This window comes from Scyliorhinus torazame, chromosome 9 (genome assembly GCF_047496885.1).
Source record: "Scyliorhinus torazame isolate Kashiwa2021f chromosome 9, sScyTor2.1, whole genome shotgun sequence".
In the NCBI taxonomy this organism is placed as follows: domain Eukaryota; kingdom Metazoa; phylum Chordata; class Chondrichthyes; order Carcharhiniformes; family Scyliorhinidae; genus Scyliorhinus; species Scyliorhinus torazame.
In genome coordinates, this window is record NC_092715.1 from 261,025,521 (window position 1) to 261,045,097 (window position 19,577).

General features: G+C 50.2%; 1 protein-coding gene across 1 annotated transcript; it reads right to left on the reverse strand.

The window, feature by feature from the left end:
• Positions 1-387: 387 nt before the first annotated feature.
• LOC140430144 (muscle, skeletal receptor tyrosine-protein kinase-like) lies at positions 388-16,839 on the reverse strand. The gene is made up of 2 exons (XM_072517650.1): positions 16,668-16,839; positions 388-1,392 (listed from the first exon to the last, which is right to left on the reverse strand). Exons 1-2 carry the CDS (start codon positions 16,837-16,839, stop codon positions 710-712), a joined length of 855 nt encoding a protein of 284 aa, XP_072373751.1. The 3' UTR covers positions 388-709.
• Positions 16,840-19,577: the final 2,738 nt, after the last annotated feature.

Sequence of the window (19,577 nt, forward strand, 5' to 3'; positions counted from 1 at the left end):
AAAGTTTCCCTTTATCTACCCTATCAAAACCCCTCACAATATGCTGTCATATATCACTAATAAAATCCAGCTATAATTCACAAAAACGTTCATGACTGAGGGACGAGAGGGGCTGATACGGTAGCATTGCGGATAGCACAATTGCTTCACAGCTCCAGGGTCCCAGGTTTGATTCCCGGCTTGGGTCACTGTCTGTGCGGAGTCTGCACGTCCTCCCCGTGTGTGCGTGGGTTTCCTCCGCGTGCTCCGGTTTCCTCCCACAGTCCAAAGATTGTGCAGGTTAGGTGGATTGGCCATAATAAATTGCCCTTAGTGTCCAAAATTGCCCTTAGTGTTGGGTGGGGTTACTGGGTTATGGGGATAGGGTGGCGGTGTTGACCTTGGGTAGGGTGCTCTTTCCAAGAGCCGGTGCAGACCCAATGGGCCGAATGGCCTCCTTCTGCACTGTAAATTCTATGATAACTCTATGATATCTTTACAATGCTACCTGAGCACGGGTTATCTGGATAAAGTTTCAGAAATGGAGATCTCTACCATGGTAACTGTTGGCTCCTGCCCGTTCAGATGGCACAGTGTGTGCCCTCCATTCTCGCCATTTCTCCTGTCCGTGTCATCCATCCCAGTGCAGCCCAGTCAGCACCGTGCTCCCCATTCCCATCGGGATGCCAGTCCGCGGAGCTACGCAGAGTCACAGGGGCTCGAGGCTGGGTCAGACTGGCCCCGGGACAGCTGTCCTCTCGTGCATGCGCTCCAGGATGCGATGGATGCTTGCGAAGCTCGGCCTGTCGGTCGGCATGCTGCTCCAGCAGAGCCGCATCAGGTTGTACAGCTCCGGTGGGCAGTTTTCGGGGCACGAGAGGATGTTCCCGTCTCGAACGTAGTAAATCACCTCCTCGTGGGCCATGCCATAGTAGGGCTGCATGCCGGAGGAGAAGATTTCCCAAAGGATCACACCATAAGCCCAGACATCGGACTCGGTGGTGTAGCGATTGAAGAATATCGACTCGGGCGGCATCCACCTGATGGGGATAGCATCGTTCTCGTTAGCCTTGTAGTAATCTGCAGAGTAGATGTTTCTGGAGAGCCCAAAGTCAGCAATCTTTACCACCAGGTTCTCTCCAACCAAACAGTTGCGCGTGGCCAGGTCCCGATGGACAAACTTGCGCTCGGACAGGTAGGTCATGCCTGCTGAGATCTGTTTGGCGATGTTGAGCTGGTCGGTGCAGCTGAGGGGCATCAGGTCGGTGCCTGAGCCCACACTCCGCTGAGGGAAGCTGAACTGGCTCAAGGTGCGGACATTAATGGCTGACCTCGTGCGTAAAAACTCGTTCAGGTCCCCGTAGGCCATGTACTCGAAGAGCAGGCACATTGGTTTTCCGATGGCGCACACCCCTGTAGAGAGAGCAAAGAAAACACCTCCTAAATATAATGGTGACATCAAGTAGTACCCTCTCCACAAACCTGAATTCATCTAAAACACTGTGTTGCCACCTAACTAGCACCCCAGGCCCCTTCTGTGTTCGCTGATCTACATTGTCTTCTGCTTGGCAATGCTTCAATTTCAAAATTATTTAATTTTCAAATCATTCCATGATCTCTTTCCTTTGGTTTCAACCACTTCCTGATTTTTGATCCCTCCGTCACTGACGGTCTGGCTTTCAGTTACCTAGGCCCAAAACTCGGGAATTTCCTCCTTAAACCTTTCCACCTCACAATCATCTGCCCTCATATGTCCATACGTGACCCAGTGTCTGATTTTGTTTAATGTGGAGCACGATGAATTCTCCCAATGTATCTCGAGGTATTGGGTTGCCTGATCGTAGAACCATAGAATCCCGACAGTGCAGAAGGAGGCCATTCAGTCCGTACCGGCCCTTCGAATGTGCACTCTACACACGTCCATCCAGTCCTATCTCCATAACCTAATCTGCACATCCCTGGACACTCAGGGGCAATTTAACATGGCCAATCCACCTAACCTGCACATCTTTAGACTGTGGGAGGAAACCGGGGCACCCGGAGGAAACCCACGCACACACGGGGAGGATGTGCAGACTCCGCACAGACAGTGACCCAAGCCGGAATCGAACCTGGGACCCTGGTGCTTTGCGGCAACAGTGCTAACCACTGTGCCGCCCTGCTGCCCCCTATTGGTCTTTGTAAATTTCCATGTAAGTATTTATAACCATGAAAACCATCGAGCAAATGAGCAGGACTCTGAAGACAAACTTGTGCACGGATATTTATCTTGAAAATGGTATTCCTCCTAGTTTCAGAAACAAGGTGGTTATTGTAAAAACATTATATTATTCTTTGTCGATGATGGTTGGCCAAAATTGAATGGCTACGAATTCAGTGCAGGAGGGTAGGGGTGGGGGGGAGGAGGGCGGGGTTTAGCCTTGCTCCTCTTGCCTTGCCCCCCCTCTTGCTCATGGGGTGTTGGGAGGGGTTCAGGTCGGTCGACGTGTGAAACCTGGCCCTGCCCTGTGGAACTGGGAGGCTTCTCAATAACCCCGTCTGGGACACGCGTGAGCTTTATTCTTTGAATTGGGTCCTCCGGGTTGGCCAGTTTTCTAAAAAAAAAGAGTTCTGAAGTTGCTGGCAGAATCCGACTGGAGTCGTCCTGCGTATTCTGTTCTGTTTGTCATTTATTTGGATCTTTTGCTGACTGGAAAAAAAAACACTGAAGCACCGCAGCCTATAAATAGAATCCGATGGTGCATCATTTTCATTATCAATCACATGCATTTGAACTTGTTCCATTGGACAATTATGCAGCTGGGTTTCATTAATGTACCCCAATGTATTTCAGTTATTTGTTTGCTTAATGCTTTCAATGAAAATGCGTTAGAAAGATGCCTGATCAGGCGTTTTACCACCAAGGCTTGTTTGGCCTGAAAAGCAATGTTTTGCAAAAAGCTTTTTGGTTATTTAGCGGGGGAGCCCAAAGCAAAAGCCCTCTATGTAGAAGATCGGCCAATAGTCAACCCAATAAGGGACTCCGCAAAAACAAATCTCTTCACCCAAAGAGTGGAGAGGCTGTAGGGACCCGCCTCGCGTCTGAATATTCTTGGCCCAAGAGTGAACAAAACGTTGTGGGCTCTAGTTCCCCTTCAGGGAGTAAAGCTGACACACCAGGGCAGTATTGAGGGAGAGCTGCGCTGTCAGAGATTCTGGGCGGAATTCCCCCGCGCCTTTCCCAGCGGGTTCGATGGCGGGCCCAAAAAACGGTTTCGCGCCAGCGTGAATTTACGGCAGGATCTTCCGTTGGTGCCCGCCGCGGCAGGTAGGGAAACCCGCTGGAGGCTGTTGTGAAACTGAATAGCGTCCCGCCAATACGATGCAGGCAGAGGCCTGGCCACCCATGCCTGAGTCTCCATGGCGCCATGGGAAAACACGCCCCTGCCAAACACATCTGGAACAACTCCGGGGTCAAGGATGGAGACAGCCAGCAACCCTGGACCCAGGAATTCCGCAGCGGAGGGTGTGTGGGGGGGGGGGGGGGCGTCCGGGGGTCTGTCCGGGGACCATCCGCAGGTGGACCTTCCAGTTTGGGTGTCCTGGAGGGGGTCATTTTCCAGCTTCAGAATGTTCCGGGAGATCTAGTTTCTGGCCTCAAGAGTGTTCCCAGAGATCTATCTTCATTTTCAGGCGGTTCACCTTTTTTAAATAGTGGGTGAGTGACGTTGGGCACTTTTCCAATAGGACGGTGGACTACATGCCACCCTGAATTACCTCAGAAAACACCCAGCTGCATAGTTAGTGAGGTTGGGGCCAGATGATTTGGCGTGTTTTCCTACCCTCCTCCACAGAAACACTTCACCTTCCCAACCACTCAACGGGATGGGCGCACTCCACTGCAACCAGTGCCATCTTCTTGGCTGGGATGGTGTGTGTGGGGAGTGAAGTGTGTATGTGCGGCTGCAGCTTGTCAGCCTCCTGAGTATGAATCACGGACCCAGCGAATCCAGCACCGTTTCTCACTGGAATCGATTGTGTTCCACATTTGTGAGGGCCAGTACTGATCGGCACCTGGCTGCAGCCTCCCCTGGGAGGCCAGAGAATCGAAAGAGGCCGGTGGATCCTGGGCAGGTAGGTGGGAAGTAGGTTTACCACCTACATCCGCGGGTGTTACTTGGTCCCGTCCACTTGGGGCGGAGTTCCAATTCCGACACCTAGCGGGGCTCCGGTGAATCTCGCGAGGCGCCGAGCCTGTCGGGAGGCCTCGCTGCAGGCCTCTCCCGGGACTCTCCGGCCGGGTCGTGCTCTCGCTTGAGCGCAAGGTGCCCGGAGAATGGCGTCCTCTGCCTCAGGAACGGAGAATTATGCCTTCTAGCTTTGAGATGAAATTTTAAATTGAGACTCGATCGGCCCCCTTGAGGTGTGTGTAAACTATTCCATTGAACTTGAGTTCTCCCCCCTGAGCCTCAGCAATGTTTATCCCTCAATCCACATCATTAAAGCGGGCTGTCTGGTTATTAAATTGTTGGCCGTGGGACCTTGCTGTATGTCAATTGGCTGCCGGATTGCAACAATGACTATCCTTATAAAAGTACTTCAAAGATCTTATAGAGGTTTACACTGCCCGAGGGTGTGAAAGGTACGGTAAAAACACAAGCCTTTTGCACAGGAAGTGTTTGTGGCGAATGGCATAGATGCATCCACGGGGAAGTTGGGTATGTTTATGGAGGAGAAAGGATTAGCAGGATTTACTGATTGGTGAGACGAGGTGACTGATGTGTTGCGCACCAAGGCTGGCACACCCTCGCCGGGCTGAATGGCCTGTTTCGGTATGGTGTATGTGATGTCATTCCGTGTGGGATTGAAGTTTTTTTTCTTTGAGAATGTGAATTCCGCGCACTTCTAATCAAGATATAGAATGGGCTGGGTGTGCTGTTACCATGGGCGCGATCGTCCGTCTGTTCGCGTTCGGAGGAATCCTCCAAACCGGCAGCGTTTCGTGGCGGCAATGGAGTGGATTGAATGGGAAATCCCATTGGCAGCGGCTGGACCAGAAGGTTCCGCCGAGGGCCAACAGCAGGCCCCTTCCCGCTGCCGGGAAACACGCTGGGGAGTGGCCAGAGAATCTCACCCCATATTTTACTGTGCTGCTCGGTTGTGTATTCTTTCAACATCTTTAATGGTCAGTTTTGTTGTGCTTTGCACTTTGGGATCTCCAGAGGTCCTACTTGTAGGTTCAGAGTCCAGCAAGAAGGGATTGCAGGTGTGAAAGATCAAAGGGGAGACCCTCCCACCTCACCCCCCCCCCACTCCACCCCCCACCCCCACTCCATTCCCCCTACCCCCCACCACTCCACCCCCCCACCCCCCCACTCCACTCCCCCTACACCCCACCACTCCCCCCCACCCCCCACTCCACACCCCTACCCCCACCACTCCCCCCACCCCACCACCGCCCCACCCCACCCCCTACCCCACCCCCCACTTCACCCCCCCTACCTCCCACCACTCCACCCCCACCCCCCCTCACTCCATCCCCCACCCCCCCACTCCACTCCCCCTACCCCCACCACTCCACCCCCACCCCACCCCTCCACCCCCTTACTCCAGCCCCCACCCCCCCACTCTAACCCTCACCCCCTACCCCCATCACTCCCCCCCACCCAACCCCCCCACTCCACCCCCCTACCCCCACCACTCCCCCCACCCCCCACACTCCCCCCCACCACACCACCCCCACCCCCCCACTCCACCCCCTATCCCCCCCACCCCCCCCACTACACCTCCCACTCCACCTTCTCCTACCCCAGTCCCCAGCCTGCTGTTACCCTGAGTATTGACTATTCCAATGCCCTCCTGGCCAGTTTCGCAGCTGCACCCCAATGTCAATTGAGCTCATTCCTCCTGTGCTCGCTGACCACAAGGCCGCCTGGTCTGGTACAACCTCAATTTTAAATTTCTCGTCCTTGCCTACAAACCCCTTCCTGGCCTCCGTAATCCCCTCCAGCCCGACAAGCTTCCCAAACACCTCTGCGCTCCCCTTGTCTATTCCCGATTTATTGTTCCAGGTGATGATTGAGGGGCAAATGTTGACCCAGAACATCAGGGACAATTCCTCTCTTTGCAAGTAGTGGACGTGCCTAATTTAAGGTGAGATTGTGGAGGAAAACCCAGGCAAGTGGACAAGTGCTTTTTATTCTTTCATGGGATCTGGGGGTGGGTGTCGTTGGCAAAGTCATCCATTCCTTGACCATCTCTAATTGCCCTCTGTAAACCCCTCAGTTCAAGAATCAACCCCGGGAGTCACATTGGAGGCCAGATTTTCTTCTAGTGGGTTTATGCATCAATCGATGATAGTTTCAATTCCAGATTTAGTAATCAGTCAAATTTATTAATTGTTGTGGGTTTTGAATCACGTCTCCAGAAGCCTGGGCCTCTGGATTATGAGTCCACTGACATTCCCACTACTTGACCGTCTCCTTGTTCTGGTTGTCAATGACCTCCAGGTGCATTGAACAACTGGAAAGTTCAATTTCCGCATTGTGCTCTTACAAATGAGAAATGCAGAACTTGCATTCATACAGCACCCCACTCAACCACAGCACATCCCAAAGTGCTTTGTGTCAATGATGTACGGCAGCTACTCTGCACCGAGCCAGCTCTCCCAAAGAGCAATGAGATTATCGGTAGTAGCTGTTGGTTGAGGGATCTATATTGGTCCACGAAGACCCTCCCTTTCTGTCCTTCTTTGAAACAATGTTGCAGGATCTTTCACATCCTCCTGAGAGAGCAGGCACGGCCTCCGTTTATCATCCCCCCTGAAAGCAGGCACCTCCGACAGTGCTGCACTCCCTCAATCCCCAACCAGGGGCAAACACCTGGATTATGGGCTCAAGTGTCTGGGGTGGGCCTCGAACCCACAACCTTCTGACTTGGAGACGAGAGCGCCACCCAGCGCGTCGCAGCGACATTGCGCAATCAGTCGGATACAACAGTGCACCTCAGCAAGCGATTCAGCAACTCGCAGCTCGTAAACCGAAGGGAGGGAGACTCTCAGTGTCAAATCCGGAGGAAATAAGACCATAAGACATAGGAGTGGACGTAAGGCCATTCGGCCCATCGAGTCCACTCCACCATTCAATCATGGCTGATTTCAACTCCATTTACCCGCTCTCTCTCCATAGCCCTTAATTCCTCGAGAAATCAAGAATTTATCAACTTCTGTCTTAAAGACACCCAACGTCCCGGCCTCCACCGCCCTCTGTGGCAATGAATTCCACAGACCCACCACTCTCTGGCTGAAGAAATTTCTCCTCATCTCTGTTCTAAAGTCACTCCCTTTTATTCTAAGGCTGTGCCCCCGGGTCCTAGTCTCCCCTGCTAATGGAAACAACTTCCCTACGTCCACCCTATCTAAGCCATTTATTATCTTGTAAGTTTCTATTAGATCTCTCCTCAACCTCCTAAACTCCAATGAATATAATCCCAGGATCCTCAGACGTTCATCGTACGTTAGGCCTACCATTCCTGGGATCATCCGTGTGAATCTCCGCTGGACCCGCTCCAGTGCCAGTAAGTCCTTCCTGAGGTGTGGGGCCCAAAATTGCTCACAGTATTCTAAATGGGGCCTAACTAATGCTTTATAAAGCTTCAGAAGTACATCCCTGCTTTTATATTCCAAGCCTCTTGAGATAAATGATCTTTGTTGGACTGTAAACGGGGCCTCGGAGTCTGGGCCCAGCATGAGCTAATGGAAAAATAAAGGCAAAACAACTTGGCATTGCTGGCATTCGCTGGCTGGTCGATAAGACAATCAGTCATTTTTAAAAAATGGAAGGTAGTGTTCTTTTTAAAGGCCCACACTGTTTCCTGGATGTAACATAATATGATTGTGTTTAGCTGAGTGTGTAGCCGAGGGATTATCGATGCTGATTGCCAGGCAAATCACCATGGGCCTTTTTTAACATTACCTGGCAGCAGGTCATTGTCACCAGGCGAACAGGACAAAACCTTCGAAACAAATAGTTTATTTTCAGATTATGACTAGCACACTGCTCTAATGACACAAACTAAACCATTTGATACCATCTGAGGCATGTTTTCCTTTTTTGCCCAATTACCTCCCTGCCTTTCCTGACCTCAGCCAACCCCTCTCGATTTGTCCACAAGCCTCCAGCAAATAAAGGATTCATTGCTGCAATAAATCCTGGGAAAATATCTTAGCAACATAGACAAATAAATTTTTTTGGACATAAGTACACCCGTTTATTGGTTACAGAAATATCAGTGTTGGGAAGAAGGCTGTTTGAAAGACAGTCAAGAATCATCCAATCGGTTGGAGAGGATGATTTTTTTCGTGCCTCAGTGATTACCGGGCTCCTCACTGCTCAGAGATTGGAACAACCGACAGCAGACACCGCGAAAGCCCTGGAGAGGTACCACCAGTGGGGACTTCACACGTGTCTCCAAATGTGAGGGAAAGAAAGATGGTCGGACGTAGCTACTTCTCCCAGGCCGACTTGCCCAGCATCGAGGCACTAATCTCTCGATTCGATGGGCAGGACTTGTCTGTCTGACACCAGAACAACTGCTCTACTGGGAGCCTGGCCAAGGCTGGAGCGGAAATGTTTTAGAGGTGTTTTGAAAGCAACCACGAAGAGGTCAAACATACTGTTGACTCAAGGGAGACCCGAGCGTGTGACTGACCAAAATGGAGTTGGCATTTTCAGGAAGGCACTGAGCACATTGAGAGACGTCATTGGGAACGTGGAGAGGCACAGCCTAGGCGTCGGAGTGAGTGCACAAAGCTCCAAACAACCCATCACCCAAACCATTACCCACCTACCCAACAGATCACCCTACCCATCACCCAACCCATAACCCAACCCATCACCCAACCCATCACCCAACAGATCACCCTACCCATCACCCAACCCATTACCCCAATAGTAGCAGAAATGTGGAGGAACAGATTGGGAAACAGATTTTGGAAAGGTGCAGAAGTCACAGGGTAGTAGTCATGGGTGACTTTAACTTCCCAAATATTGAGTGGAAACTCTTTAGATCAAATAGTTTGGATGGGGTGGTGTTTGTGCAGTGTGTCCAGGAAGCTTTTCTAACACAGTACGTAGATAGTCCGACCAGAGGAGGGGCAATATTGTATTTAGTACTTGGTAATGAACCAGGGCAAGTGATAGATTTTTTAGTGGGGGAGCATTTTGGAGATGGTGACCACAATTCTGTGACTTTCACTTTAGTAATGGAGAGGGATAGGTGTGTGCAACATGGCAAGGTTTACAATTGGGGGAAGGGTAAATACGATGTTGTCAGACAAGAATTGAAGTGCATAAGTTGGGAACATAGGCTGTCAGGGAAGGACACAAGTGAAATGTGGAACTTGTTCAAGGAACAGGTACTACGTGTCCTTGATATGTATGTCCCTGTCAGGCAGGGAAGAGATGGTCGAGTGAGGGAACCATGGTTGACAAGAGAGGTTGAATGTCTTGTTAAAAGGAAAAAGGAGACTTATGTAAGGCTGAGGAAACAAGGTTCAGACAGGGCATTGGAGGGATACAAGATAGCCAGGAGGGAACTGAAGAAAGGGATTAGGAGAGCTAAGAGAGGGCATGAACAATCTTTGGCGGGTAGGATCAAGGAAAACCCCAAGGCCTTTTAGACATATGTGAGAAATATGAGAATGACTAGAGCGAGGGTAGGTCCGATCAAGGACAGTAGCGGGAGATTGTGTATTGAGTCTGAAGAGATAGGAGAGGTCTTGAACAAGTACTTTTCTTCTGTGTTTACAAATGAGAGGGGCGATATTGTTGGAGAGGACAGTGTGAAACAGACTGGTAAGCTCGACGAAATACTTGTTAGGAAGGAAGATGTGTTGGGCATTTTGAAAAACGTGAGGATAGACAAGTCCCCCGGGCCTGACGGGATTCTATGGGAAGCAAGAGATGAAATTGCAGAGCTGTTGGCAATGATCTTTTCGTCCTCACTGTCAACAGGGGTGGTACCAGGGGATTGGAGAGTGGCGAATGTCATGCCCCTGTTCAAAAAAGGGACTAGGGATAACCTTGGGAATTACAGGCCAGTTAGTCTTACTTCGGTGGTAGGCAAAGTAATGGAAAGGGTACTGAAGGATAGGATTTCTGAGCATCTGGAAAGACACTGCTTGATTAGGGATAGTCAGCACGGATTTGTGAGGGGTAGGTCTTGCCTTACAAACCTGTGAGGAGGTGACCAAGCATGTGGATGAAGGTAAAGCAGTGGATGTAGTGTACATGGATTTTAGTAAGGCATTTGATAAGGTTCCCCATGGTAGGCTTCTGCAGAAAGTAAGGAGGCATGGGATAGTGGGAAATTTGGCCAGTTGGATAACGAACTGGCTAACCGATAGAAGTCAGAGAGTGGTGGTGGATGGCAAATATTCAGCCTGGATCCCAGTTACCAGTGGCGTACCGCAGGGATCAGTTCTGGGTCCTCTGCTGTTTGTGATTTTCATTAATGACTTGGATGAGGGAGTTGAAGGGTGGGTCAATAAATTTGCAGACGATATGAAGATTGGTGGAGTTGTGGATAGTAAGGAGGGCTGTTGTCGGCTGCAAAGAGACATAGATAGGATGCAGAGCTGGGCTGAGAAGTGGCAGATGGAGTTTAACCCTGAAAAGTGTGAGGTTGTCCATTTTGGAAGGACAAATATGAATGCGGAATACAGGGTTAACGGTAGAGTTCTTGGCAATGTGGAGGAGCAGAGAAATCTTGGGGTCTATGTTCATACATCTTTGAAAGTTGCCACTCAAGTGGATAGAGCTGTGAAGAAGGCCTATGGTGTGCTCACGTTCATTAACAGAGGGATTGAATTTAAGAGCCGTGAGGTGATGATGCAGCTGTACAAAACTTTGGTAAGGCCACATTTGGAGTACTGTGTACAGTTCTGGTCGCCTCATTTTAGGAAGGATGTGGAAGCTTTGGAAAAGGTGCAAAGAAGATTTACCAGGATGTTGCCTGGAATGGAGAGTAGGTCTTACGAGGAAAGGTTGAGGGTGCTAGGCCTTTTCTCATTAGAACGGAGAAGGATGAGGGGCGACTTGATAGAGGTTTATAAGATGATCAGGGGAATAGATAGACAGTCAGAGATATTTTCCCCGGGTGGAACAAACCATTACAAGGGGACATAAATTTAAGGTGAAAGGTGGAAGATATAGGAGGGATATCAGAGGTAGGTTCTTCACCCAGAGAGTAGTGGGGGCATGGAATGCACTGCCTGTGGAAGTAGTTGAGTCAGAAACATTAGGGACCTTCAAGCAGCTATTGGATAGGTACATGGATTACGGTAAAATGATATAGTGTAGATTTATTTGTTCTTAAGGGCAGCACGGTAACATTGTGGATAGCACAATTGCTTCACAGCTCCAGGGTCCCAGGTTCGATTCCGGCTTGGGTCACTGTCTGCACATCCTCCCCGTGTCTGCGTGGGTTTCCTCCGGGTGCTCCGGTTTCCTCCCACAGTCCAAAGATGTGCAGGTTAGGTGGATTGGCCATGATAAATTGCCCTTAGTATCCAAAATTGCCCTTGGTGTTGGGTGGAGGTGTTCAGTTTGGGTAGGGTGCTCTTTCCAAGGGCCGGTGCAGACTCAAAGGGCCGAATGGCCTCCTTCTGCACTGTAAATTCAATGATAATCTATGATTAATCTCGGACAAAGGTTCGGCACAACATCGTGGGCTGACGGGCCTGTTCTGTGCTGTATTTTCTATGTTCTATGTTCTATTACCCAACCCATCACCCAACCCATCACCCAACCCATCACCCAACCCATCACCCAACCCATCACCCAACCCAGCACCCAACCCATCACCCAACCCAGCACCCAACCCATCACCCAACCCATTACCCAACCCATTACCCACCCCATCACTCAGCCGACCATCCAACCCATCACCCAACCCATCACCCAACCCATCACCCAACCCATCACCCAACCCATCACCCAACCCATCACCCAGCCCATCACCCAACCCATCACCCTACTCATCACCCTACCCATCACCCTACCCATCACCCAACCCATCGCCCAACCCATCGCCCAACCCATCGCCCAACCCATCGCCCAACCCATCGCCCAACCCACCGCCCAACCCACCGCCCAACCCATCGCCCAACCCATCGCCCAACCCGTCTCCCAGCCCACAGAGTCTCACTCCATGGGGATGATCTGCTCCTCTACATCTCGGACTTGCAAAGCGGCATGAAAGAAATCACGAAACTTCTGGAAGGGTTTGTTGCCTTCCCAGGTTACAGACTCAACCTGGGCAAAAGTTGAGGTTTTCCCGGTAAACCGAACAGGGGAGGGGCAAAGTTGGAGGGACTCCCATTCAAAATAGCCCGAAGCAAATTCCACTACCTGGGCATCCAAATAGCCCATGCCAGGACATAGATCCATAAATGGAACCTGACCAGTCTGGCGGAGGAAGTTGAAAAGGACCTGCAGAGATGGGACATGCTCCCGTTTTCCCTGGCGGGGAGAGTGCAGATGGTCAAGGTGAACATACTGCCCAGGTTCCTCTTCATGTTTAGATCCATCTCGATCTTCACCCCAGGGCCTTTTTCCCCAAAAATAGACAAAATGCTCATTGTGTTTGTGTGCTGGTGTTGGGGGGGGTTTAACCCAGTTGTCACCATTGCCCCCATCAGGTTTCCACCAGTCATGCCAGATGCCACCTTTAAGAGGTGGAGGAAAGATGGGGGGATGGTCAGCGACTTTTACACGGGGAGAGACTTGCGACCTTAGAAGAGTTGATGGAGAGATTGGAACTACTGAACGGACAGAAACTCTGACATTTACAAGTCAAAAACTTTCTGCCCAAGGAGACGATGAGGTACCTTAGAGTCCCGAGAAACATGTTGGAGGGGCTACTGGATGCACGGTACAGAAAAAAGGAACCGTGGGGACATATATGGGCGAGTTTTTGAAAGGACGTGCTCACCACTGTGCGGAACAAGGGAGAAATGAGAGGGAGAATTAGGGACTGAAGTAGGGTGGGGACTCTGGAGCGAAGCACTGAGCAGGGCCAACTCCACCTCCTCCTGCGCAAGGATCAGCCTCATGCAGCTTAAAGTGGTGCACAGAGCGCACCTGACCAGAACCCGAACGAGCAGCTTCTTCCCGGAGGTGGAGGACAAATGTGAACGGTGGCAGGGAGGCCGGGCCAATCACACCCACATGTTTTGGGCCTGCCCCAGACTTGTCGGGTTCTGGACAACCTTCTCCGAGGTGATGTCGAAGGTTGTGGGGTGAGGGTGAAGCTGTGCCCGCGAGTGGCAGTCTTCGGGGTATTGGTGCAGCCAGAGTTACACATGGGGAAGAGGGCCGCATGTGGCCCTTGCCTTTGCTTCCCTAGTCGCCTGCCGGAGAATCCTGCTCGGCTGGCGATCAGCAGCACCACCCACAGCTGCAGACTGGCTGGCAGACCTGTCAGAATTTCTCCATCTGGAGAAGATCAAGGACACCATCTGAGGGCAGCACGGTAGCACAGTGGTTAGCACAGTTGCTTCACGGCTCCGGGGCCCCAGGTTCGATTCCCGGCTTCACTGCCTGTGCGGAGTCTGCACGTTCTCCCCGTGTGTGCGTGGGCTTCCTCCAGGTGCTCCGGTTTCCTCCCACAGTCCAAAGATGTGCAGGATAGGTGGATTGGCCATGCTAAATTGCCCTTAGTGTCCAAAAAAAAAGGTTAAGTGGGGGTTACTGGGTTACGGTGATAGGGTAGATACGTGGGCTTGAGTAGGGTGCTCTTTGTAAGTGCCGGTGCAGACTTGATGGGCCGAATGGCCTCCTTCTGCACTGTAAATTCTATGACTATGAGGGCCGGACGAGCGCTTCCACAAAGCCTGGGGTCTATTCATCAGCCTGTTCCAAGGCCTGTTTGAGGCCAACAACGGAGAGAACGGGTGTTGGGGGCGGGGGGCCGCATGGGAACCACTAAAGCCATGGAACGCAGACAGGAGCGGGGGGGGGGGGTGCAACAAGGGGAAGAGACCCAAAGAAACGCCAAGAGGGAACCCGGTGAGAGAGCAACATGGGGACCAGAGGGCAAAACAAATCATCTGCAGTGAAGGGCAGGGCCTGGGATAGGACCCGGAGACTGGAGAAAAGGGGAGGGCGGGAGCGGGGGAGGAACAAAAGAGGGGGTGGAGAGGGGTTGCCGAAAAGGAACAACATGTAAATTCTAAATAATAACTGTTTCACCCATCTCTTGTACAGCGTAAAAATGTAAACTTCAATAAAAATATTTATGAAAAATAAAAAGTAATGAAACACCATCCTGGCCGTGACGTCGCCGTGGAAATCTATATTGTCCAGTCAGGAACCTGCTGATCCCGGGGACCTGCCTGCCTGCTCCCTCGGGAGGAAGTGAAAATTCCCATGGAACGATCCAAAGATGACCAACGGAGTTGCCGCTGTTGTTTGGCCAATATAAAACCCCCAACCAATGTCACTTAAAAAAAAACAGGTTTTCTGGTCATTATCAACTTGTTGTTTGTGGGATCTTGCCGTGTGTAAATTGATTACCGTCAGTCCTTCATTACAACAGTGACAACAATTTAAAAGTTGCAATGCACTTGGGGGCGGTCTTAGATCATGCCAGGTGCTGCAGAATTCCAGTCCTTTCGATCAGACAGGACCACTTTGTTCAGTTAAAATTGGCAAAAGGCTGCATTTGGAAAGATTTGCTCACACGTTAGGTCAGGCCACCAAAGTAGCAGCAGTGGGATCTTTTCACCTACCTTAGAGGATGGTAGCGGAAGCAATAAAATACTTGGACTTGGGGGAGAGACATGGGGTATAAAGAGTTGATGTGAAATATCTGAATGTGTAGTCTACATCATCATCAGATCACATGACAAAAGAGCACGGAGAGAGAGTTCTATGTAGAGTCTCGTGCTAAGTCTATATTGTACATAGGCCGGGATTTGCTGGTCTTTCCCACGGGCGGGATCTCCCTGTCCCGCTGAAGGTGACTCCCCACGGAGGGTACCCCATTGGTATGGCCGGCAAGCAACGCAAAATGTCCAGATCCTTGGCCACTACATTTAAGACCCACGTCCATAATACCAGCAGACTTGGGTCTGCTGCACATGAAACTTTCCGAATAGCACATCATGGACTGGAGCTGTGTGAGAAGTACAGCATCTCAGGCAACACAACAGCATGTGAAATGTTTCCTTACTCGGGCCCTGGGGTGGATTATTAGTCACACGCATAGTGCTCATCACTCGCGAATGCTTGGCCTGCACTCCTGTTGCATTTTGCTGATGTGTTTTTCCTCTGTGTATTCGCAAAGGAACAACTTCTTTTGACAAGGCCTCAGTTCAGACCCTGGCTTTGGCCCCACTGTATATATTCCACACATGAATGGAACAGCTGTTCCTCCACATGAAATCAACAATTTCCCTGACAGATACCTTGAATAGCTTTAGAAATTGATAAGGCGCAGTTTGAGGTTGCTCTAGGCCGGTTGCCAAGGCGCTAAGTCGCAGGCCTTAATTAGCAGAGCAGAATAACGCTTCTAGCAACACTGCCTGTCGCTGAAACCATCATCCGGGCCATTGTTCGTCTAGACTCAGCTATTCTAATGCTCGCCTGGCCAGCCTCCCACATTCTACCTTCTATCAACTTGACATCAACCAAACCTCTGCTGCCAATGTCCTAACTGGCACCAGTTCCGATCAGTCATCATCCCTGACTTAACTGACCCACATTCGCCACAGGTTGAGCAAGGCCTCAATTTTAAAACTCTCATCTCGCACGGTGGCCTCACCCTTGTAATCTCCTCCAACCCGCAAACCTCCCAGATCTCTGTGCTGCTCCAATTCCGATCTCTGGCACCTCGCCGAGTTTAATTGCTCCCCCAGTGGCGGCCATGCCTTCAGTTGCCTGAGGCTCCCAAGCTGTGGAATATCCTCTCTAAACCTCCCCACCGCTCTGCCCCCCCCCTTTAAGACGTTCCTTAAAACCTACCACTTTGCTGGTTTAGCACAGTGGGCTAAACAGCTGGCTTGCAGTGCAGAACAAGGCCAGCAGCGCGGGTTCAATTCCCGTAACGGCCTCCCCGAACAGGTGTGGGAATGTGGCGACGAGGGGCTTTTCACAGTAACTTCATTGAAGCCTACTTATGACAATAAGCGATTATTATTATTATTATTATTATTATTATTTGCTCCAGCTAATTGCTCATCGATATTATATCCCTTAATGTGGCTCAGTGACACATTTCATTAAAGTTGCGATACAAATGCAAGTTGTTCGTAGAATCATAGAATCCCTACAGTGCAGAAGGATGCCATTCGGCCCAGCGTGTCTGCACCGACCTTCCGGAAGAGCACCCTATCTAGGCCCACGCACCACCCTATCCCCTGAACCCAGTAACCCCACCTAACCTTTTGTAGTACATGAAGGGGCAATTTATCACGGCCAATCCACCTAACCTGTACATCTTTGGACTGCGGGAGGAAACCGGAGCAGCCGGAGAAAACCCATGCACACACGGGGAGAATGTGCAAACTCCACACAGACAGTGACCCGAGGTCGGAATCGAACCCGGGTCCCTGGCGCTGTGAGGCAGCCGTGCTAACTACTGTGCCACCGTGCCGCCCCGTGGTTGTTGTAGTAATTGGTATTTTCACTTCAGAGAGCAGGAGTTACCTAATAGCTTGACAATGTTTGGGTGGTCAAACTCCGCCATCAGGGTCGCTTCTCTCTGGAAATCTGCTTGCATATCAGGCAAAGCTTCTTCCTTCAACATCTTCACTGCCACCATGGTGGATGTCTCCTGGTCCAACAGCTGAGGGGCCCTGAAGGAAACAATACATAGCATCGTGACATGGGACTCCAACCACTCGCTGACAAAGATTGTGGTCAAATCTCAACATTATTACTCATATATGTCCTACACTCTCTGTTTATGAAATTAGTTAATGGACTGTACACAGTTCCAGCCTCCATTATCACAGGAGGGTACTGGAGAAAACGCAAAGTAAAGAATCACCAAGAACTGCCTGAGAGTGTCGTGGAGACAGATTCAGCTGTGGCTTTCAATCGAGAAGGAAAAAAGCTCTGCAGGGCTATTGGGAAAAGGTGGGCAGAGGGCGGGACTAGCTGAGTTGCTCTCTCATAGAGCGGGCATGGACAAAACAGGCCGAATGTCCTCTGTTCAGTAACCATGTTATCATTCTGTAACTGAGCAGACCCACCTATCAGGAAAGACCAAACAGATTGGGGCTAAGAAAAGGCTGAGAGAGGGCCTGATAAAGGCCTTTAGAATAGAAAGGGTTCAAAAGTCCAGGCATAGAGAAGATGTTTCTTTTTAAAAAATGCATTTATGGGATGTGGGCATCGTTGGCTGGGTCAGCATTTATTGCCCATCTCTCATTGCCGTCGTGAAGGTGGTGGTGAGCTGCCTTCTTGAACCACTGCAGGCCCTGCGGTGTAGGTACACCCACCGTGCTGTTAGGGAGGGAATTCCAGGATTTTGACCCAATGCCTGTGAAGGAACGGCCGATATGTTTCCAAGTCAGGATTCTGAGTGCCTTGTAGAGGCACACCCAGGGTTTTTCCCATGTGTTTGCCACCCTTGTCCTTCCAAATGGTAGGGGTTGTGGGCTTAGAAGGTGCGGCCTAAGGAACCTTGGTGAGGTTACTTACAGGAAGAGCAAGAATAGGGGCCTTAAAAATAATATTTTTATGGATTTTATTGGCTAATCTGTAATGACCAGAATAGGACACATGGGGTGGGAGTGATTGTTTTCCCTGTGCTCCTTGAGGAGGACAAACTCCCTCGCTAGGGGCGGGGTAGCTTACCCGTACTTGTAGAAAAGGTCAGCCAGTCTGGAACCAACCGACAGGAGAGAGAGTACCCAGCGAGGTTCTACCGGTACTCATGTAAATAATTGTTGTAAAATGTAGTTTACTTTTACTTATTTTGGACTCCCCGAACCTTATTAAAATTTCCAAGAGAGAATTATTCAGAGAATGGTGCGAAAGTGGAACTGGCCACCATGGTGTGTCTGCCAGGCAGCATCACCTCATCCAGAGCCCTGGAGCCTCTAAGGATCCATTGTTGAGTCTGTTGTGTTATGTACTCTGGGATAACACAGGCTGCAACTCGATGCAGCTTTGACCGAAAGATACTCCAGACTTTGAAGTAAGTTCAATGTGATTTATTGAACCATTAGCACAGTTCTCTATGAGTTCGACTCTCCTGCTAATCTTGCTATCGTAACTCAGTCTAACTAACCAGTCTGCTCTAAGCCACGTGGTGGGTGTGATGCTTCTGATCTGCCCCTGTCCTACTCTCTAAGTGTCACCTGTGGAAAGAGACAGAGCATGTGTGCCCTATCCTTACATATGGGTTGTGTAATGCCCCCTTGTGGTAGTGTCACCTCTGGGTGTCTTGACTGCCCATTGGTCGTGTCCTATTCTATGTGTTCATGAGCTGTATGTCTGCATGTCATGACGTCTCTGGTGCTCCCTCTAGTGTTTACTTAGTCGTGGTGTATTTACATTAACCCCTTGTGTATTTACAGTGATGTATGTCACCACAGTGGGTAGCAGAGATGTATTTAAGGGGAAACTAGATAAACACTTGAGGGAGAAAGGAATAGGATGACATATTCATAGAGTGAGCTACTGAGGAGGCTCGCGTGAAACATCAACACCAACATGGATTTGTTAGGTCAACAGGCCGGTTCCCCTGCTGTAAGACCGATGTGATTCTACAAACTTTTTTGATTCATTTGCTTCAACCTTTTGGCATCAATTAGATTCTAATTCCGCGGGAATCAGTTTGGGAAACTCTGAATTAGTACATGATACCTCTACGGGGCGGGGGGAGGGGAGAGCTGGTCAATGCTTATGACGAATCTTCTCATCGGAAAACAATCTCCTTCCTTTGGGACACACAAAATGTAATTAATTTTTTAAAAAAAATCTTTATTAGTGTAACAAGTAGGCTTACATTAACACTGCAATGAAGTTACTGTGAAAAGCCCCAAGTCGCCACATACCAGCGCCTGTTCGGGTACACATAGGGAGAATTCAGAACGTCCAATTCACCTAACAGTACGTCTTTCGGGGATTTGTGGGAGGAAACCGGAGCACCCGGAGGAAACCCACGCAGACACGGGGAGAATGTGCAGACTCCAAACCTGGGTCCCTGGCACTGTGAAGCAACAGTGCTAACCATTGTGCTAATATTTCCTGACCACCTGAGGACAGAATTCATTGTTGGCCCCTGGAGCTCGATAATTGTGTGGATAGGCGGACTGATAGGCGACAGTTAACCACTCTGCGATTACATGTAAACCAGATACCGTTCAAAACAGGCCGCAGACTAGGCTACAGCCTCATAGGCACTTATCCAATTGATTGGTTCTTTGAAAGGTTTTACTTGTTTATTTAAAATAAAAAATGTTTGTGTTTACTTAGTACCCGTCACAGCTTTGGAATGTTGGCAAACACTTTACAACCAATGTATGTTTGGGTTGGTGTCGCTATTGCAACGTGGGATACGCAGCAGCCAATTTGCGTGCAGCAAGCTCCCATGGCAGCCGACGA

Excerpts from the sequence above, each read along its gene's own strand:
- LOC140430144 (XM_072517650.1), bottom strand. The coding sequence starts at position 16,839 with ATGCTATGTATTGTTTCCTTCAGGGCCCCTCAGCTGTTGGACCAGGAG. Across the intron at positions 1,393-16,667 it reads AAACATTGTCAAGCTATTAG|GGGTGTGCGCCATCGGAAAA; the intron begins GTAACTCCTGCT and ends CTCTCTCTACAG.